This window comes from Sceloporus occidentalis, unplaced genomic scaffold (genome assembly GCF_023333645.1).
Source record: "Sceloporus occidentalis isolate IW3139 unplaced genomic scaffold, rSceOcc1.0.p SCAF_7, whole genome shotgun sequence".
NCBI lineage: Eukaryota > Metazoa > Chordata > Lepidosauria > Squamata > Phrynosomatidae > Sceloporus > Sceloporus occidentalis.
In genome coordinates, this window is record NW_028316987.1 from 87,523,453 (window position 1) to 87,546,670 (window position 23,218).

At 39.0% G+C, this 23,218-nt stretch overlaps 1 protein-coding gene across 7 annotated transcripts in view; it reads left to right on the forward strand.

Annotated features, from left to right (window-relative positions):
• Positions 1-12,481, forward strand: part of PAXIP1 (PAX interacting protein 1) — a 38,648-nt gene extending 26,167 nt beyond the window's left edge. For 2 of the 7 annotated variants that reach the window (XM_089533580.1, XM_089533585.1), the window contains 3 exons: positions 1,562-1,621; positions 2,988-3,376; positions 4,027-4,775. In XM_089533580.1, coding sequence (XP_089389706.1) covers positions 1,562-1,621; positions 2,988-3,004 — 77 coding nt within the window. In that variant the 3' untranslated portion in view covers positions 3,005-3,376; positions 4,027-4,775. Of the gene's footprint in view, positions 1-1,561; positions 1,753-2,987; positions 3,377-4,026; positions 4,776-11,627 lie in introns of those variants that run through there. The other 5 variants (XM_089533583.1, XM_089533581.1, XM_089533584.1 and 2 more) reach the window with 5 other exon arrangements.
• Positions 12,482-23,218: the final 10,737 nt, after the last annotated feature.

Consider the following 23,218-nt stretch of genomic DNA (forward strand, 5'->3'; position numbering starts at 1 on the left):
ATGTGACTTGCCCAAGGCCACTCAGTGGGTTTCCATGGCCAAGCAGGGATTCAATTCCTGGTCTCCAGAGTTGTAGGCCAGTGCTCAAACCACTACTCCATGCTTGCTCTCTTACTGTATAGTATGGGCCTTGTTAAATGTCAGTATTCACATGAGAAATGTTTCTTTTTGTAAATAAGGAAATGTAAGTATTTTTGTATAGTAAGAGGTTCTGGGGTGATTTGGAGGCAAAGTGGGTATCTCTTTACATTTTTGCATGCATTGGTAGAGGGGGGTTTCTGAAGGATTTTAAGGCACCAATTGCCTGAAAATCATGGAGAGTTGAGAGGCTTCAGGAGCCACAAAAATGAGGTCCAGGGTCTGTATGTGGCCTGTAGCTGTTCTTTGGCCACCCCTGAATTATAGCATGCATTTTATTCCATCTACATGTATCTTCTTTCTTTTAGAGAAGTTATTTTCTTTTCAATGTCTTCAAACTGGTTCCTCTCCAGTCACAGTTTCTCTTTGGGGTATTTCTCCCCACCCCCATAGCTGGGGGATAGGAAGAACACTTTGGAGTATGTTGAATCTATAGCTATATTGACATCTCATATTTTGAGAGTATTTCCATCAATTTTGGTTGCATACTTTTGGGAAATGTATGGTTTTATTTTAATTACAGCCAATGTGTGCTTTAATATTTAATTTGAGGAATTTTTAATAGCATTGTTCTTTTCTATAAAATCCTGACTTCCTCTTGTTAACTTCTAAATAAATTTACCAAATGGTCTAGAATTATTTGTCAAATTTTAAATTCTACCGTGTGTGTGTTTGTGTAGCGTACATTGTGTAGATAGCTACCCACAGACACACATACATGGTCATGTTGTGTTGTCTAAAATCTGAAGAATGTTGACACTTAAGAAAATGTCAGGAAATTATACATTTTGTACTAATTGTACGAGCCTTCTGAATACTTGATATGATTTACCTTGCTGGGGTTACAGATGTCCATCATTTCCATTTTGAGCGTCTTTTTGATGTTTTCTTATTTCTGCCCCCCTGTTCATGCACTTGCACACATAAACAAACCATTCATAGTACAGTGGAACCTCGCCATACGCGGGGGATCCGTTCCGGATCCCGCCGCCAATGGCAATTTCCACCTATGCTCGAGCCCCATTGTAAACAATGGGGCTCGTGCACGGCGGCGCGGAGGTGCGCGGGGCGCAATGGGTGCGTGCGGGGCGCAACGAGCGCACGCACCCATTCAACTGAATGGGACGCGCCGCCCCTTCCGCCCCGTGCACGCACCGCAGCTTGAGCGCATATGCTCAAGGCCGCGTATGGCGCACCCGCCTATGGCGAGGTTCCACTGTAAAATAAGTGGCCAATCAGGCTGTATTTTCTTTTCAACTGGTAACTCCTAGATCCAAATTCTTTCAATCAAAGCAGTTCATATATAACACTCATGATCTACAGGCCCATCCAAATCGGCAGCTGGTGTGAATTCGTCATGGAATATTTCTTTGTATTGATGTACTGATATATGTATCTGTGTTTTTTCTTTCTCTGTTTGCAGATGTCCACAATGCAGAGTTTGTTTTGACAGGTGTTCTTACCCAAACACTGGATTATGAATCATATCCTTTCATATGCTAATTAAAATATTGTAGTGATTTATGTAAAAATTGCAGTCTCCTTTTTATTTTTTTATATATTTATATTTATTAATTTTTTATTAAACTGTGTTTGATAAAACCAAGGATGTACATTTCTTACACTTTCCCAAATTAATAAACTTATCTAACTAATACATCGTCTCAGCTTGACTCATATGGTCCTTTCTGTTCATACTTCCTTCTTTTCAAATATCATTCTTATGAGTCCATTCATGTTAGTCCATATCTTCTTTGTATTTTGTTTGTTGTTAACTTCTTTTTCCCCTCTTTGTTGTTGAAAGTTTTTCTTCTTTGTATTTTCTTTGGCTTCTTCCAATATCATATCTTTGCCACTTATAGTTGCTTCCCCCTCTATTTGTATCTATAAAAACCTAACTTCTAAATCCCTTAATACATTTGATTATAAGCATACAAACCAGTAAGATATCGCTAGGAGTGTGGTGGAGTCTCCTTCCTTTGAGGTCTTCAAACAGAGGCTGGATGGCCATCTGTCGGGGATGCTTTGATTGTGATTTCCTGCATGGCAGGGGGTTGGACTGGATGGCCCTAGTGGTCTCTTCCAACTCTACAATTCTATGATTCTATGATTCTAAAATTCATAGATCTGTATAAATGATGATAAATTACCTTTCCTCATTTTTCTTTATGTATTTGTCCACTTCCTTATCTTTAGTTCCTTTTTTGTCTGCATTTAATTCCATCTCCCTTTTTTCCTTGCCTTCTCTACTTACTCATCCATTAGCTTTCCTTGACCTTCTACTTTGTTCCTTCTCATTAAAAATTGCAGTCTCCTTTAAACAGGCTTTCATCTGAGCACAAAGATTTTAGACTTACAACTCATTTGACATTTGAGACATATTTTAAATTGTGTCTCATTTCATATGTGTCTTAGTTTATACTGAAACATATAATAATAATAATAATAATAATAAATTTTATTTATATACCGCTTTTGCACAGATCAAATATCAAATAATCTAAAGTGTAATATTTTTATTGAAATTTTCTTTTCAATATTTAGATGTCAAAATGATTTGTTAACAATATCACTCAAATATCACATCCCTATATATAAGAAATATATAGATTCTAATAAAAATGCAGCCTAGAAAACAAATGAAATTGTTTCTTGGCTTTCAGTGCATATGAAAGAGAAAGCTATAAAACCATATTGACTTGTCAATCTCCAAAAGAAAAGATTTATCATTCATTAGTGTTAGGGTATAATGATTAATTATCTAAGAGAACTGAAGTTGACTGTTGAAAGAAGATGAATGTGGTAATCTGTATACATATCAAGTTTGCTTTTTCCTTAACAAAAGTCTACATATAAATTTACTTGACCAGGAAATAAAATGCCTTAAAGCTTCAAAACTTTTGAAGCCTTCCCTCAAGTTTTTCCAGCCTGTAGATCAATCAGTCAGTATTTCTTTGAGTACTCATTTTCTACTCTTTTTTTTTTGGAAGGGCAATAAACAGGTTAAGGCAGGAGAGCAAACATTTACTACATCTATTTAAGATGTGCAACCTTTAATTATTAAAACATAATTAACTATGTTTTTGTATTATACTACCAACTAGAGAGAGCTTAGTTTTTATATTGCAAATTAGTTTTCCTGGTTTTCTTTTTAGGTTTTAACAATCGGTGGTACTTAACCAAAATCAAAATTGAAATGTAAAGAGAAGGGCTTTGTGGCATGTTTTAAATTATGAAGGTAAATATTTTGTACTTTATTTTTTACAATGTTTTTTTTATATTGATACAATCCCAGTTTTTAAATAAACATACTTTTAAAAGATTTTTCTTTAAAATTTACTAGTGGTTCTTTTTAAAAAATATTGTGCAATTGTGGCACTCTCTGGTAAGAGTAAATTACTCTAATTATTCTTCCAAATGCTGTAAGATATTCTTCCACTTATTTTACCAGGTGTGTTTTAATATTGAAAGCCAAGTATTTTAAGCAGAATTTATTGATAACGTTTTGTGTGTTTCTACTGAAGTTAGCTTGAACTCACCCTTACTCAGCTGTGATACGTTTTCTTGTAATTTTTATGAAATAAATATGCAAAAAGGATTTTATGAATGCAGTTATTTCATCCAAAGTGATTTGCTTTTGAAAATTGCTATTGTATGTAGTTTATTTAATTACATATTGAATGTTGTGTTTAAAAATAAAGTCTGTTTCATTAGGAGCAAGGTTGGAATAATGTACAGCCTTTGGTTATATATGGTTCTTTTGTGCAAGTGACAAGTTCTTGGTTGAAATCCTAAAACTGGTATTTTAGAAATATCCTTTATGTATGCAGCCAACATAAAATGCAAGGCAAATCTAATTGGATTCTCTCCATTGACTAAATCTGGCAGGAGATCTCATCTGACATCGTTTTGAGGATTTCAGTAATTTGGGTTTTGGAATATCATAGAGGTGAGAATGTACACAGCCTGAGATAACTCAGCATTTATCTCACTTGACAATATGCCATGGTGCTTGTAGTTTCTGAAACAAAGGGCCATGTGTAGAAAAAGACATCTTTAATTCAAATGGAATTAATTCTGATTGTTTAATGTTTTGGTCTGACACTGCTGCTTTCTGTTCATTGCCTGTATCCTTGTGATGACACTGCATTAGCTGCTACAGATTAAGTTTTTTTCTCCTGCTGAAACTGCATAATTTGAATTACTGGAAATATATGCTTAAACCAGTTTCACATTGATCTTGCATACTTTTTAAAAAGCACTGCTAGTAGTAGGTTTGGCAGCCATATCAGTGAATATTTCAGTGAGTAATTGGCTGTGCAACTCTTGGAAGATATTTCTGCTGCTTTACTTACATTGGAGAATTGCACATCCTCCATAAAAAGTACTAAAATGTCCACTATAATAGTAATGTAAATAGCGTGCAGGCAATATTAATCTCTAGCAGAAACATATGCAAATGTTTGCAGTACTTAAAACAAACCATGTTTTTACATTACTTTCTGTGATGGTTACTTCTTTTTGAGCTGGAGAGCTGGAAATTTTGTGTCTATATTTCTCACCAGCAGAAACCTCTTCCATACTTGTGTTCTGTATGCATTTCAGTATTTTATGTATGTTCATGCTTATAAAGAATTTTGAACACGGGTATGTATCCATGTCATCCTTCAGCTTCGGAGAGCTTGTGGAAAAATTCAGTGCTAGGCATTTAGCAGGATCCTCTCAATAACCATTTCACCCACTCCTGAAAAACTAGTGAAATTAGCATCTTCATAAGTAAATACATGCTGAACTCAGGTTTGTAAACGTCAGGAGGAAAGCTGTTATGGTGCATCTGTGAGGTCTGTCCTTGATATTTTCCCAAAAGAGTGAAAAAGGGCAGACATATACTGGACACTGACACTACAAATCCTCTTGCCGGAATGTTTGTGTAGGACAAACAAAACCCCATTATGCTACTTTGTCTAACAAAATTCATTAAAACCTATTGATGGCTCAAATACCAACAGGGATGTGTTGTACATAGAAGTGCACCATATTCAAAATTAAGAGCCAAATTGGTCAGATCAGGAAATACTCGGAACAAAGATGATGCCTGAACACACTACTTTTGAAGATTCATTAAAAACTTAGAGTCATGTTAATAGGGAGAAAGGGAGGGAATGTGTTATAGGAATCAAGTAATGTAGAATTTAAATCATTGTAATTCCTCCCTTATCGAGCTTCTATTATGTATACTATGGAGGGTTGCAGACCGCCCTCAAGCGGACGTTTTCCCGCCGCTGCCATTCGCTGTGGAGGGAAGCCCCAGCAGCCAGACCGTGAGGCTTCCTGGCGCAGCAAAAAAGGAGCGCCGAAATGGTGCTCCTTTTCAAAACGCGGAAGTGGCACCGCAAGGGGCGAAGCGCGCCCTCGCGGCGTCACTTGCGCCGCGACACGTCTGGACGCTATGCGTCCAAGACGGCAAAATGGCAGCGCCCATGTGGATGGGCGCCACCATTTACAACGCGCTCTGCATGTACTAGGAAGAAGGGCCGTGAGGAAGGTAAGACCCTTCCTAACCCTAATACGGCCCTTCCTAACCCTAGTACGTGCGAAGCGCGTACTTTATGGCGGTCTGTAACCCGCCTATGAAAAAAAAAAGTCAGAAGCATACAGAGACTAGCCCTGTTTGGGCATTCAACTGAACACACGCAGGGCTCAAATGGAATAAGGATGTGAGTACATTAGTAAATTCTACTCAGCATTCCCAAATACCTACATGTGAAGACTCATGCATTGAATAAGAAGTTAAGAAAGCTCTGTAGTTGCATTTGACTGAATGAAGTTAGAGCCCCCTTCAGATCATAGAATCGTAGAGTTGGAAGAGACCGCAAGGGCCATCCAGTCCAACCCCCTGCCATGCAGGAAATCTCAAAGCATCCCCGACAGATGGCCATCCAGCCTCTGTTTGAAGACCTCTAAGGAAGGAAACTCCACTACACTCCGAGGAAGTTTGTTCCACTGTTGAACAGCCCTTACTGTCAGGAAGTTCCTCCCAATGTTGAGGTGGAATCTTTTCCTGGAGCTTGCATCCATTGTTCCGTATTCTAGTCTCTGGAGCAGCAGAAAACAAGCTTGCTCCTTCCTCAACATGACATCCCTTCAAATATTTAAATAGGGCTATCATATCACCTCTTAACCTTAGGGTCAAGCTTGCATGCATGATTGCATCCTCTGTCTCCAGATTGAGCCTTCTGTTGTATGTTCAAATTTTGATAATCTGCCCTGCAGCACTGTATATAAAACGTATGAGCATTTATCAATAGAGTGTCAAACCTTGATTTACAGAACCTGTGCACAATGAAACAGTCAGGGTGATGCCTAGAGTGCAAGTGACTCAGGTTTCAAAGCAAATGTGATCAAAAATCAACAGATGCCATTGTGCCTAGTTTGTAATTTTTTATTTCAAGGATTTATATCCTACCTTTCTCCCACAATGGGATTCAAGGCAGTTGTAGCAGTGAGGCAGGTCAAAAGATCATATACCGCCAGTGTTTTGTCCCAAGAGCGATGCTATGGACTTTGGGTGTAGTAAGGCCTCTGGCTCTCGGGAACACAGCCAGAACAAAAGACTTGTCCACAAATTTCTTACGTTTCTAAAAGCTTTACTGGTTATAACACAAAAAACACAAAACTGATTTCTTCTTTTTCAATAGTCCTTCCTAAATACCTTGCTCTCTTCTTGGTGGATTCTATCTTTCTTCTTCTCAGGACTATCTTTCTTCTTTTGTGGACTTATCTTTTTGTCAAAGGAAAATACTCTCTCCAGGTCTGACTTGGCTGAAATCTTACTACACACTGAAACTTAGCTAGAGGGAGACAGCATAAGACCCTGGGATTTCCCACAATCCTTGTCTTTCTTAAAGCTATAGATCTGTATTTCCCCTCTTAAACTAATACATAGAAAACCTAATATAATGTCAACTAAATATATGTCTCAAGAGCATCAAAGATGCTCTGGAGGCATGACAGCCAGGGTTACATCTCCCCACCCAGCAGGATTATTCCAAGTGTTGAGGAATTATTATTGCACTTATATCCTGTCTTTCTCCCAAAATGGGATCCATGGCAATCTTTTGGGTATGAGCCCAGCGAAGGTATGCAACTTATGGCTAACTGCTGTGAAAAATTTGCTGGGTACTTTTGAGGAGAAAATTGCTTTGCATTCACTCAGAATTTGACACCTTACTTTTGTTACCAATCCTACGGAGGTGTCCAGTTTTCCATCTGGTCAGTTTTCGTTGGATATGGACAAGATTTTGGCTCAGCATGTATAAGCTGAACATTTACCCATACTGATAAAATCTAGCAAAGGGATTGGCCAGGTGAGTCCAGATGTAAATGCCTCACTACATCAGGCATGAAACACTACAGCAAACTAGCTATGCTAGTTAGGGCTCATAGGAGTTGCAGTTGGACAACTGGGAATGGGGCTAGAAGTTATCCCTTTGTTATGGAGCTATACAGATGGGCAAAGTGTTGCACAGAGACCTGGCCTCCCCTCCCAGAGCAAAGGTAGAGGTCATGGATTTCACTGGACTGCACTGGAACTGTATATATAAATCTGGTAGAAGTGTGAAGTCTTATTTAATAAATGGACATGTCACTTGCCTCAAATTGGGATTGTCTTTGTGCATTTTCAAGATAAAAGATGTTCAGAGAGGTTTTGACATTGCCTCCTCCACAGAACTAAATGTCCCTGCCTTTTTCTCAGAGATGCTCTGCCAATGTCTCCTTTCTCATTTATCACCACTGGCTATCCTCATTATACTTGGGCCACCTCAACTCCCAATAAGGAATCCAGGGCATATCATGTTAAAACCATCATGTGGTCTTATGCCGCTTCTTCCTGCATCTTTCAAGTAGTCTGGAAGGATTTGAAGATATTGCTGAAGCCGAAATCTGTGAGGAGAAAGAGTTGCCTGGCCAGGTGGAAATGCTGAACAATGCCATAGAAACATGTCATACAGGAGGAATGAGTCCATGGAACTCGGAAACAAGGCATCTTGCGACTGACTGCAGATTACAGGATCAGCAAACCATTGCTTGTACAGTGGTCCCTCCACATTCACTAGGGTTAGGGGTGAAGGACCCCCATGATTGTGGAAAAACAGCAAATAAAAAACCCTGCTATTCTTTTTACCTAAGAGAACACCTGTCTAGGAATCTCCATGTCCTCCAATGCAATTCTATGGTCAACATCTGTCTGAAGGTGACCACAGAATCATGTGGAACACCTACAAATGTCTAGAGAAATATTTTCTCTAGGAATTTAGAGGTCCTCCAGCACAATTCTATATCTGCCAGAGGTTGGTCATAGAATCATGCTGGAGGAGAAGTGTTGTGTTTTCTCTTGGGGCATCTAGGTTCTCTAGCACAACTCTATGGTCAACATCCTGCAAATTGCTCCGGAGAATTTAAGAGATTCCTAGGGAGAACATATTAAAACTGAAAATAATCAATTCCACAAAAGTCAAAGCCACAAATGTAGAAGGCCAGCTGCAATTGTTTCCTGGGCATTGCAATGACTAGTTAGGCAGGGAGAAACTTTGAAATGACTTGAAGGCACACAGGACATGAACCATTTTCCTTCTCCCCCTTTCTTTCCTACAATAAAGTTAGGGTGATTGATAAATGTAATCCCTAAAACCAGTGCATGTTCAGAGAAATATATTCCAGTGAATGACAAAACCAAGAAACAAAAATCCTATAATCTGTAGCAACCCTAGCACTTTCTTGAATTTGAATGGATTTATGAGTAACATCAAGTTTGGCCTTTGCTGCCATCTTGTGTTCCTTTTGTTGAAATGCTGAAACAAATTGACTCCCAAATGTTTTGTATGAAGTTAAATGTTTAGCCTATTTGTTGGACAGGCTCTGAACATTTGCCAACTAATTATTAGAATATTGATTACAACTGCATATATTATAGTACATAAAAGTACACAGTGGGTGTTTTTATTAAAGAAAAATGTGTCGTGTACAATCCCATGTTCAATTTTAATTTTCATTATGCTAATATTTAAACATTTAAGACCTTTTTTAATGGCATTTAGTATTTCATTGATTTGACTTTGATATCTGACATGGGCATTTAAGAAATTATTGTACTGGAGAGTTGGTATGTGACAGTTTAAAGATTATGGTGCATCAGCTATCAATCTACATTAAAATAAAGAATTAAATTATTTACTTTTGTTATTTAATTAATTTATATACCACCTTTCTCTTGATATAGGACCCAAAGCAGTACACAAAGTACAGCTAACACCGATTTGATTCAAAAGTTTTTTTTAAAAAAATTAAATAATTCTATTATTAACTCTGTTCTATTCTTATAGAAGAATTCTACTACTATAATTGCATTTAAAATATCAAATATTCATCATAATACTTAGTGTGCTGGCAGTACTTTAAAATTAATTAACATTGGACAATATTGAAAGCTGACATGCAGCGCTGCTTAGTAACTGACATTCGATAGAGGCATGTTCAGAATTCCAATTTTGTTTGGAAAATGTCTCAGAACTGGAATTTTTGGAATTTTTGAAATCATTGCTATCAATGTTTGTTGCTGTTTTAAGAAGCCCAAACGATTGGGCCCATTGAATCAAACAGATGTATATTTTTCTTTCACCTTTCATCAGTTGGTTAAGTCAATGGGCCTTGTGTAGTCAGGAATATCAGTAGGACATTCTATTTCTGTCTCTCATATATATATATATATATATATATATATATATATATATATGGTAAAGCTATTTCTCATTGACTATAGGCACAATCTAGATTTAAAAAGCCGAGGAATTGATTAATGTTGGCAGAATCACACCTGGAATTTTAAAATAAAATAATTATTGAACCTATCAGAAAATTTTCATAAAATACAGTAGGCCCTCCACATTCACTGGGGTTAGAAACACAGGACCCCCATGAAAGTGAAAAAACTGCAAATAAAAAAACAACACTACTTTCATTGCCTGAGGGACCACCTCTCTAGGAATCTCTAGAGATCCTCCTCCATCACAACTGTAGAGTCCATTTCTAGAAGCATTTCTCTGGAGGACCAAGAGATTCCTAGAGAGAACATATTAATAAAATCCGCAAATAATCAAAACTGCAAAAGTCAAAGCCAAACATGTGGAGGGCTGACTGTAATTGAAAGTCTCAAGTCAATTCTCTGTTCCCCTTCTCTGTCTTTACATTTATATATGTGTGTGTATATGTGTGCATATATAGAAAATGTACATATATATTGAGAGAGAGAGAGAGAGAGAGAGAGAGAGAATTTCCAAAATTGCTCTTTGCAGGCATGCCATATCCACAGGCTTAGTTAATAGTTTTTGAAATATACAGATTCATACCATGAACCAGCCATACCCTTGCGCTGGATACAGCAGGCCCTTCACATTTGCTGGAGTGGGCCTTCCCAGCCTTGAACTCTTTTTTCTACCTGCCTCCCCTGGTTTGTGCCAGGGGAGGGGGAGCCATACAGATGATGATGGACTGAAACTCCCAACATTCCTCTCCATTATCTGCTGGCTAAGGCTGCTGGGAGTTGCAGTCCAACAAGATCTGGAAGTCCATAATTTGTCTACTCCTGTGGTAGATGAACAATGCAACATGTCTGGCCATGACTAGAAAGGTAAAATCTTTCTCAAGCTGAAATATCCCAAGTATAATTGTGCAAACTCATCCTCAGCAGGGGCTAATCTTGCCACATATTTGCACCTGATCAGATATCAAGAAGAGCAAGAGAGTGATAAAACATTGCAGGATAAATCCAATTATCTCCTCCCATGTGGCTATAATATTCACATGTGTGTAAATTGCCTAATTTATCAGTTCAGTCATCCTGGCTTCTATTGGTAAGTACCAACTAGAGGAGACCAATAGCTGAGGGATGAATAAATACACAGGTAGATCTCTCTGACTGAATGGGTCTACTCTTCTTGGACAAACAATATTATTTAGGTCATTATTTAGAATACTATTAGGCCACATTTCCCTCCCCCAAAGAAGCACCAAGCTAGTTTAGTTATCCAATCAATATGGGACTGACTAGAGCAGAAGATGTTTGGGATGAGAACTGTAATCCTCTAAAACACTTTGTTGTTGTTAACTGTCTTTTAGTCAACCTCCACTCATGACGACTCTGTGGATGAGACATCTCCAAGACCATCTCTCCTCCACTGCTCAACTTAAATCTTGTAGATTCATGTGTGTGATCTCCCTAATTGAATATATCCATCTGACATGCAGTCTTCTTCTCTTTCTACTTCTGGATCAAGAACCCATTTCTTGAGAAATTCTGGCTCAAGAACCCATTTGTTTGCCATTTTGGCTACCCATGGTATCCTCAGCACTCTTCTCCAGACCAGCATCTTAACAGAGTCAATTTTCCTCTTGCCCGCTTTTTAACTTTTGATTTTTTCATTGTCTTCTAGGTGGAATTTGTGGTCCTTACTTAACACTAGTGTCTGGTTATCTGCACTTGCCACTAGGGGGAGTGACGTCTACTTTCAGATTGTGTCTCCCAGAAAATGTCAGAATTGTGTCTGCCACAACATTCGGCGATTTGAGAGCATTGCAAGCTGCTATTTAGTTGAAGAGAGTTCCAGCTTGCTTTTCTGCAGTTGTTTACAAAACACCACTCACATCTAAAATGAAATTGGAAAGGGATGTTATGTGCACACTACCAGAGGAATTAAGCTGTTCTTGATGGAATTGAAAGCTGCCTTATCTCAGCTTACAGCATTGGGTTTGCTGGTCATTGTATCCAGAGAAATCACCCTCAAGCATAAACATGTCGATGAACTGCTCTCTGCCCTCCCAATGGGATTTAGCACACAGTTTGCAGGCTGTGCTTCAGCAAAGATAGGCTTACTAGAGAAAGCAAGAAAAATGGATGTACAGTACATGTGTATGTATATATGTTTACACGTGCACGTAATACACACAGGCAGAGAAAATCTGGCTTGCAAACGAAACATCTTTTTGTGTGGCCGAAGAGTTTATATTTTATTCCTGGACTTTATTACTCTTTGTCTCCTAGAATCCATACGGCAACGAAGAGGAATAGGCTACCTACATGAATATCCTTCCATACCATCTTTACTAAGAACAATAACAGGAACAAAAACATCTTGACAAAATGTAGGTCTGTGACTCTAATACAGTCCTATTTTCTTTCTCCTGTATGCTTCTTTTACACCTTTGCCTGATGAAGAAACCATTGGAGCTTGGAACATGTATTTTGTGTATTTTGGTTGGTCCAATAAAGGTATCACTATTTTGTGGATTTTGGATGTTGTTATAATTTGCTGTAGGGCTAAAACAACTACCCTAGATATGTTCACACAGACCCAGTTATTTTTAATTAGGACTAGTACTGATCTTATTAGTAAATGGTGTAAATTAGTAAAGGCCTGTCAAAAATTCAGAGGACACAATATAGGGTCTCTCCCCGCTCCCAAGCTTGGATCATCTCTCGATCAACACACATTGCAGGATCTTTTTTTTAAAAAGATAAATTAAAGGCAGTTTAACTCATTCATCTCATCAAAATCTCCCATTCGCTGACTTGAATTGGTTCATGGTCAGGGTGCCACCTTAGCCAGAAAAAGAAAAACAAGACGTTATCCCCACTGCTGTCACAATCATGAACAGCAAAATATCCCAAATATAATGGGTTCCTTTATTATGAATGAGGAAAAAAAGTTGAGGTTTATTGAATATGTTAGCTATTTCAGATGGGAAGTTTACCTATGCTCAAATTTGATTACTATTACAAAGCTTTTCTCATCACCCAGCTCTCATGTGAATTCAAAGACACTCCAACAATAACTGGGTTGATTTTGACTAAACGTTCAATCATATACTAGAACTCAATCTCCCATTTAGTACCTTGAACCATACAATTTAAAACAAAATGGAAAACTGATTTTTTTTCCCTGGAAACTACAGGCTTCCTCTACCTTTCTAGCACTATCTTGTCAGTTCTTCTTCCACGCCATCCGTTCTTGTTCCTACAGAGGCTCACTTTGGACCGCTTGCATGCAGTGCAAATATCCTTTGTGTTTGAGCATTTATTATCAGTCTGTACTGCATCCAAAGAAGTCGGTTTATATCCATGAAAGCACATGCAAAATTAAAACCAATTAGTCTTAAAGGTGCTGTCACATTTTTTCTTCCCCTTTCCCCTTTCCTTCTTACTTATTATGCTGCAAAAGACTAACACAGTGATATATTAGAAGAATACCAACTTGTACAGTTTATAAACATCTCCATTGTCCTCTTTTAGGACTGGTTTCAAAATTATGTGTAGAGAACAAAGACAGTTCATGAAATGATCCTTGTTGGACTGACTTTTGGAGAACCACTTTTCTGAGTTGCCCAGTTGTGTACCCACTACTACTGCGATTCTTTTTGTATGTAGCCATTTGTGTATAGACAATTTAGAGGTGACCTTGAACCTCTCTGGTTAACCTGTAAGCCTACTTTGTGGTCTTGTGGCTGAGGCTTTTCGCTGGAATGGATCAGATTGAGTTTTGCCTTGTCTGGGTGTTTTGTTGTTTATTTATTCAGTTACTGCCCGAGTGCTGTTAGATACGTCTCACGCTGGTTCTATCACCAGTACAACATGAGCTCTGTTTCCATTCCAGCTCAGATAATATATGCTAAGCGGGCCATTTCGTTAGCTGGCTCTGCATCAATTGGATAATTTCATTAACTTGATCAAACTACTTCATTTCATTCATACAGTAATTGTTAGTTTCCCCATGCTACACCACCCTGTGTATTTAGTTCCAGTATAATTTTGTTGTTTTTGTTCAACCTATTACATTTGTGATGCATTTTATTGCCTACCATTCTCTGATCAAAATGGGCACCATGCTGTTGATCATTATAACCCATCATCCAAATCTAAACCAAGAGAGAGCACAGACCATTTAGTTTGGATAAACCCTAGCAGAGAAGAAGTCACCTTAGTGTATGTATGTGGTCTTTAGATGGGTTTGGAGGCAGCTTCCTTGTTCGCACATCCTCCTTGGTGTGCAAGATCAGGCTGACAGCTTTCCAGCAAGGATTTGTTACCCCAAGATCTGGCCCTCTGCACCCCTCCTCTTTTCCGATATCAAAGTAATATGAAAAGGGGTGTTTAGAGCTCATAGCAGCAAGGGTACTCCAGTGCAGGAAATCATCCTTGACATATAAAGAGATCCATGAGGCTCAGCATGGGGAAGCTTAAGAGCATGTAACCAGGATAGATTAATCAAGATCAGAATCTACACAATCCCTTCATTGATAGGAGTGATGCTGGGTGATAGACCTTGGGTTTGCAAGTGAATGGGAATCCAGGTACCCTTCCCTCCAGGAGCAATACTCCATTGTCTAAGGACATTTGAACCGATTGTCCAGACATTCAGGACTTCTCTTCTCATTCTTCTCACATGGAAGCTACCTCTTAATCCTGAATTATGCTCCAGGAAAGGTTTTGCCTTATAAATATGCCTGTTTAGGCACCCACAATTTAGTCTCACTGGAGGTCAGAGAGACATTTTGCCTGTTATCTTGCTTGATGCCTCAGCATTGCTATAATAAAATGGAGTGTAGTCCACAAAATCTTATACTATTTTTCTTTTCTTTTTCACAGTCTTAAAGGGGCTACAGGATTCTTTTGTATCTTTCAGGAGAATGTTGTTAGTCATCTTTATGCAATAGAAGGCTAATATCCCTGCTATGTAAAGACTAAAAAAAAAGTATATTAATTAAAGATGCTAACTTTCCCCAACTTGGCATGCTCCATATTTGTTGGATTACAGTTCCTACAAATTGCATCTAATTGGGCCAATGGCTGTGCAGCCTGGTGACTGTAGTCCAGAACACTGAGAGGATACAAGAAGGGCTAAGAGTGCACCAATTAATCAGTTTTTATCCTATGTTTTCTTTAAAAGCAACATGTCATATCTGGACCGCTCTCTTTTGACATTCTAAGCTGCATCGGCACTGCAGAAATAATAGTTTGACTCCACCTCAACTGCCATGGGGGAATGCTATGGAATTCTGGGATTTGTAGTTTTTTGAGATATTTTGCCTTCTCTGTCAGAGAATCCTGGTACCACAACAAACTATAAGCACCAGGATTTCATCGCACTCAGCCATGGAAGTTAAAGCCGTGTCAAACTGCATTATTTCTGCAATGCAGATGCAGCCGTAGCCAGAACGGAGTGGGTAGCAATTTTCAATGAGCTCATGGGTAAAGGCGTAAACCTTCCCATGTGCTGCAGCTGCAACTGAAATTTCCTCCTCTCCTTGTTTAGTATTAAGGGTAAATAAAATTCTAAAGGGGTTGCAATAAACCATGCTATAAACATAAACATAATAATAATAATAATAATAATAATAATAATAATAATAATATAAAGATTTGTTTATAGTCTGCCCAATCACGAAGAATCCAGGCAGGTTACAACAATAAAATACATCAATTACAATACAGTTAAAAATCAAACCCTAGACCTACCGCCCCCCATACCCAGTACTAAAACAGAATTAAACAATAATAGTATAAAAAATTAAAAACATTAAAAGCATTTTAAAAAAAGGCAGAAACATAGGCAGGGAAGAATAGACAAATGAGGGGACAATATCTCTATATCTATACCTGGGGAGGGTAACTAAGTTGGAAAGGCCTGCTGGAAGAGATCCGTCTTGAGTGCTTTCTTAAAAGCTGTCAGAGTGGAAATGTGATGGATCTCCTCCAGCAGGTCATTCCATAGTTTAGCCTGAATCCTATTGTTAGTCCCAACTATAGCAGACCCTACCTGTTGACTCACCAATAATTCAATGGGTCTACTCTAGTTGGGATTAAACTGTAGGATTCAGGTCTTCAATTTTATTTTCTCCTCCCCCAAACATTGATAGCCGATGCAGACAGATGGATGCCTTATTCAATCCCTGACACCATTTCTTTGGTTCAGACTGTTGTCCCACTGAATGAAAGCCCCAGACTTTTCAAAAACAATAAATTAGCTTATTCTCCTTAAAGTACTACAATCAGTGAAGGCATATGGAAATTGAACTCACTATACCAGTGGTTTCAAATGTTGGCTCTCTAGATGTTTTGGACATCAAGCCAATGGTCAGGAGGTGCATTCTGGCTACCAATGGCTGAAGGTTCAGAGTTTCTTCCATTTTGAAGTGCTCCGTTTTCAAGTCTCCACAACAGCATCATAGGAGCCACTTCCCTGGCTCTGTAGAGTTAGTCTTGCAAGTCATTCCTTCCTCTATCTCCAGCCTATCACTTGGTAAGTAATGGATTCAAACTGGGAAAACAGATTCCACTTCAACATTAGAAAGAACCTCCTGAGAGTAAGAACTTTCTGACACTGGAATACACTGCCTTTGGAGATGTTTATCAGAGGCTGGATGACCATCTGTCTGGAGTACTTTGAATGCATATTCATGCATGACAGGGGGTTGGATTTGGTGGCCTTTGTGGTCTCTTCCAACTCTATGATTCTATGATTCTTTGAGCTAGTGGCTGGTTGCTTTGCAGTCTTCAAGTTTGTATCCCACAGCTGGCCTGACTTGAGTTTATTTTTTCTTTCCATGATGAAAAAAAGAGTCTTGCAACTCAGTTCAGTTGGCTGTATGTATCATGCAAAATTATGATGGGAAAGATTTTCTAGGAGGCGGCAATCCAAAATGGAATGATTGCCTAGATTAGTTAGTGTTTGGCCACAGGCTGCATAGCTGAAAACAATCTCTGAAATGTCATGAGTCAACATTAAAATATCAAGGAGAGTTTTAATTCCCCCCCCCCCCCCCCATTCTTTTGTAACAAGCTCAAGAGCAGCAGTTTTTAACCTCTGTCAGATCCCATGGGCTGGAGTCAAAACCTTCCGGCAAGGTTGATTAAGTCCAGCAGAAGACACCAGTCATTCCCAACAATTCAGCTGGAGTAAAATGAAATGAATGGTAGCTTTTTGTGGCCAGAACTCCAATATTAATAAGTGTCATGCCGAGCTCAGTGCTCTGACCAATGCATAATTTATTTGGCTTCATAAATATCAAAACATGCCACAGCTGTTAAGACTTCCTTTTTTTTTCAGAGCAAACGCCACAAATATTGCTTGAATTATTCAACAGCTCAATTCGGCAGAAACCAGCCAACCACATCCAAGGTAGACTTTTATAAAGTATCCGTTGCAAGAGACAATGATGACCATGCCCTTCAAGGAGTACCACAAAATGGGCCCAGTAATTCCTCTCTGAAGGCAAACATGCTGCAAATAAGACTTAAAAGAATGCTATCCAAATTAGTTGAGATGGACAAGGTCTGGCTGAACTGACACTTGGCTACCTAAATCCACATTCATCCCAGACTAGTGGTGCCATGAAAACCTTAGGACAGAGTTGTCATGCGTCAGAGTTGACGTGAAGGCACATAACAGCAGCAGCATACTCTTCATCCTGACCTAACTTTGTTGCTGGCCAGTCCCTGGACTGGAGAAGGTTTTGGAAGAAGATGTACTGCATGTCCCAGCAGGCCCAGCCAGAATAGCCAGTGGTGAGAACCAATGAGAACTTCTTGAACAACATCTGGAGAATGACATTTTCCCCACCTTTGCTCCACAGTCAGTATTAGAGCATTCTAAGCCCAGAAATGAGTTTTGAGCACCACAACTGGTTAAAACTATCCTCCCTAAATTCACTCTTGGTTACAGTTCCCTTTCTCCTCCTTTCAACAGTATAACTTAGGGTTGGGTTAGAAAATAAAATTCCCTGTTGCTGAACCATTGGGGACTTGAATCCATGCTGACCTTGAAATGAGTCAGTGGTATACTAGTAAGTCTTGTCCAAGACATTATGCTGTCTGAGGGCCACAGAGTCTGAGCAGGGGGAACCTTCCCCCAGCATTTTGGGGTCCCTGCTTGCTTGGTTTGCAAATTGACTGTGTCCATATAATGTGCCTAAGTACCTTAAACTAGCCAATTTATTTTTGCACACGAGGCAGAAAAATCCCAGAGACATCCCCACCAGTTCCTGGTAGTAAAAATACAATAGTTGTAAAATAACAGAGAATTTGCTTATCTTTTGTGACATCTAAAATGTGATGCCTGAGGCAGCTGCCTCACTCTGTTGAATGGTAGGGCTGGATCCTGTTTACTAGTCGAATTGAATCTACTTTTTGTCCACTCCTGCATTGCTGTACCTGCAAGGACATCCATACTCCAGCTTGAACTGCAAGAGGAGTAAATTGTTTCACCTATTAGAAAGGTCATTCATTGGCTTCCAGGTGAACTTCTTTACAGGTTAAATTGTAGACCCAGCCCTACCATTAAACAGGGTGATGCAACCATTCCTAACGTCAGATGCTGGTTTGTAGCAGCAGTAGCTGCTGCTGCTGCTGCTGCTGCTGCTGCTTGGATGTTCCTCACAAATTCTCCAGCTGTTTGCCTCTGTTGGAGAGCAGACCTGTGTAGATGCCACATAACTTGCAGCTGGCTCTTTATACAGTCAGCCCTCCATAGTCACACATTTTTATCCAAGGATTCAACCATCCATGGCTTGAAAATATTTTTTTAAAAACCCAAAAAGCAAATCTTAATTATGCCATTTTATTTAAGGGACACCGTTTTACTAAACAACTGTATTTGAGCATCCACAGATTTTGTTATCCACAAGGGGTCCTGAAACCAAATCCCAGTGGATACCAAGAGCCTACTGTATTAGCTGAATTGATCAGATGTAGTTGAAATTGCTTCTGAATTTGGGCTGAGGAAGAGAGAAAAGCTTGGAAATAACATTAATAATAGTATTAATATGTCATTTGTTAATTCCTTTTTGCCCCCAAAAGGTCAAATGATGTTGACTGGAATTCAGTACTGGACTTGCCTCTTGGAAAGAGAACCAGTATGGTATAATGGTTTGAGCATTGGACTAGGACTCCAGAGAACAGGGTTCGAATCCTTACTCATCCATGGGAACTCATGAATGCAAAAACTAACCCCCCATGAACAAATTTTGCCAGGAAAACTCCATGATAGTGTTGTCTAGGGGTCACTATAATTTGGAAATGACTAGTATATTAATGTGTGTGGGAAATAGAAGTGAGCAGATTTGTAACATCTGTATGCACTTAGGAACTGCTGTATTATATGGGCATCCATTGCACAATAGTGGAGTGACTGATGCACCATGGTTCAATGCACAGTGGGTACCAATGTGCACGGGGTGCTCTTCACTGTCTAGCTGGACACCAGCTAGGAAATGCTGGAACACCTCATGCACATCAAAAGTGCCTTATGAGTTTTGGAGCACTCTTCCTGATGCTCCAATACGTGTCTTATAAGAAATAATAATAATAATAATAATAATAATAATAATAATAATAATAATAATTGCAGTATATGTATGCTATTCTATTCCTGCTGGTAACCAGGAAAGTAACCATAATGTTTGATGCTGCACAGTTCCTCTACAAATTACATACCAGTTCAAATAACTGGAGCAGATTGCATTACAGTCACAGGCATAACAGATGCTGCAATTACAAGGGAAGGGATATGTCTCCCAATGAACACAAAGCAACAATTCAATGCCTTGAACAAGTGTATGATGCTTCTTGCATTTTAAACAAAAAACGGCAAGGAAAGCCTTCTCTGTATCCCTTGCTAGTACCTGAAAGGTTAAAAAATTAAAAATACAAGCACACTCAAGCTAGGATTTGCATTTCATATTCTTTTGATGAATACCTTGCTTCCAAAAGAATATGAAATAGAAATTCAAGCTTGGTTGTGTAAGTATTTGAAAGGTAAAATGTTGAAAATACAAACATGAGATACAGAGCAGGCTTTTTCTGCCCCCCCCCCTTTTTTTTTTTTTGGTTTAAAATGCAAGAAGCATCATTTACTTGTTCAAGGTACTGAATTGGCACCTTGCATTCATTGATCTGTCTAGAGAGCCATTGTATTCTAGTGGTTTGAATGTTGGACTCAAGAGACCAGGGTTCAAGTCCCCACTCAACCATGGAAACCACTGCATCTGTACATGGCGATGGGAAGTACTATTGACTGGATATTTCTCTATTGACTGGATGATGCTGACTATACTGCTCTGTTGTATATCTTTGCTGTTCACGATCTTTCCAAACTTTTTCATAGATGCCCAAACCATTTCTAGTCTTTTTCTTATTTCTTGACTGCAGTCTCCACTCTGGCCAATGTTTGATCCTAGATACTGAATCTAATTTCCTGATTAGACTACTACAATGCAGGCTATATGGGGTTGCCCTTAAAGCTGATTTGAAAACTCCTTATAAAACCAGATAGTGCTGGTTTTAAACAATTTGCACTGGCTTCTAATGCATTTCTGCTCAGAATCCAAGGTGTTGCTTTCTGCAAATGGACTTGTTTATCTGGATTGGTCTTTTTAGTCATAAAAGCGCTTGTAAAAAGCACAGGATGAGTCCTTCCTGAATCTTCGTTCATGAAGAAAAGCCAGAGAGAGCGGTAGTAATGTCTAAAGCCTGAAATGTCTTGAGACCTCAATATGGAAGGAGTGCCCCTCCATATACATGCCTGCCCAAATACTGAGATGTGCTGGAGGGATGAACGGTTTTCTGTGCCCTCATCTGTCAGGTCAATATGGTGTGAGAGAACATGAGATAAGGACCTTCTCTGCTCTAGCACACCAACATGAATGAGCATGAAAAGTGACCTGATTTAGTTGCAATATTTGGTTACTGTTAAGAGTGACAGTTCTGTCCTCTTGATCTGTTAATGGATTGTCATTCAAGGACACGGTAAACTGTTTCTGCAGCTTATCAGAGCCCATAGCCACTTTCAGGCCAGACCTCAATGATTCAGCTGCAGAGAATGCCTTTTCTAGGTCGCGTTCCCACTTGCCTATAAAGCGGATCATGAAGCGAATTAAGAGGTGTCATTCCCTCTGATGCTCCAATTAGTTCCTCAATGCCCCGGAATTGTTTCCACTGCGATTCGATTCAAAATCGAATTATATCGTATAATTCGAATTAGACGCCTATAAACCGATTTTAAAAAATAGTAGGTTATAACGTGGGGGGTGTTCCCACTTGGCAGATAAAACGGATTATATTGGCGCGATTCTGATTCAGATTATGTTCTGGGAATAATTCAATTTTTTTTCCATCGTTTCCATTACGAAAATGGGCAAATTACCTCGATTCATTTAGACCCTGTTTTCGTTCCCATTTATTTTAAATCGCTTTATTTTAAAATGGATTAACTTGCTCCCCGTTCCCATTTGTATCCACAAGCTGTCATTCAAGCTCCTAGGCTTCAGACATCACAAGTCTTGGGGTTGTTTTTTTTTTGGGGGGGGGGCAGCCAATTAAAATTGGCTGCATCCGAGGCTCTTCTGTTGTGTGTCCCCAGACTAGAAGGAGCCTCTGTTCGTCCTCTTCTGTGTCTCCCCATATTAACTGCCATAACTCAGTGCTAGGGAATCCTGGGAATGGTAGTTTATTATGGCACCAGCACTCTCTGGCAGAGGAGGATAAATGTCTCACAAACACAACAGTTCCCATAATTCCTTAGTACCGAGCCAGGGAAGGTTAAGGGGTCTCAAACTGTATTATTTCTACAGTGGGTTTTGAACTTCAGATGAGGTTTCTTTCCCTGTAAAGACCTGGAGAACGAATAATAGATATGTTTTTGGTTCAGGTACTAAGTATGTTACTGAATAAGAAGAATAAGTATATAGTTAAGGAATATTTAGACAATATAATGTTTGTGAGGTACGAGAAAAAGTAGAGGATTATCTATTTTCCGATAAAGATTTTTTTTAATTGATAAATATATTCGAGAATATAATGGACACTGGTAATAGGAAGTTAAGGGTACTGTTAAAATGGATGATAAGAGTTCAGTAATATATAAGGAAATAGTTATTGTAAGAACTCATGCTTAAGGAAGTACTTTGATGAAGAACTAGAAACCAACTTAAGAGTATTTATGGTTTATGATGTATTAAGTGTATATTTTAATGTCTGTCTCCTTTTATGCTTTTGAATTACTTTTGTTTTTAATTTTCTCAATATAGAAAAAAAAGTTGTTACTTTATAATTTACTTTAGAAATACACACACACACACACACACACAAATATACATTCATATGTGTATATATATGTGCATTCACACAAACATGCAAATATGTATGTGTATATATACATATGTTTGTGTGTGTGTGTATATAGATATATATATATGCAGGTGTGTGTGTGTGAGTATTCATATATAAACATATGTGTGTATAAAGATCTATCTATCTATCTATCTATCTATCTATCTATCTATCCATCCATCCATCCCTGGTGGCGCAGTGGTTAAATGCCTGTACTGCAGCCATTCACTCAAAACCACAAGGTTGCGAGTTCAAGACCAGCAAAAGGGCCCAAGCTCGACTCAGGCTTGCATCCTTCCGAGGTCACTAAAATGAGTACCCAGACTGTTGGGGGCAAATTAGCTTACTTGCTAATTAGCTTACTTGCTGTTCACCGCTATGATCTTTGGAATAGCAGTATATAAATAAAACAAATTATTATTATTATTATTATTATTATCTAGTGTGTGTGCCTTGCAGAGGAACTATGGGATGGGCTTTGCAGGACATCCCTGCTTGATCGCCCCTCCCAGACAGCCCAGGGAGCAATGGGGGAGGCAAAGGGATTTTTGAGAAAGGAGGCTCCTTCCAGAGGAACTATGGGATGGGCTTTGCAGGACATCCCTGCTTGATCGCCCCTCAGACAGCCCAGGGAGCAATGGGGGAGGCAAAGCGATTTTGGGGAATGGAGAGCCTGGACGTCCAGGGATCTGGGGGGGGGGGAGGAATCGAGCCTTATCTTCTCTCTTCCCCAAAGATGATCTCCCCAATAATGAAGCCCGCTGCCTTCTCCTCCTTGATCCAATTTGCCAAGCCTCCTTCTAATCTGGGGAGACACAACAGAAGAGCCTTGAATGCAGCCAATTTTCATTGGCTGCCCTAAAA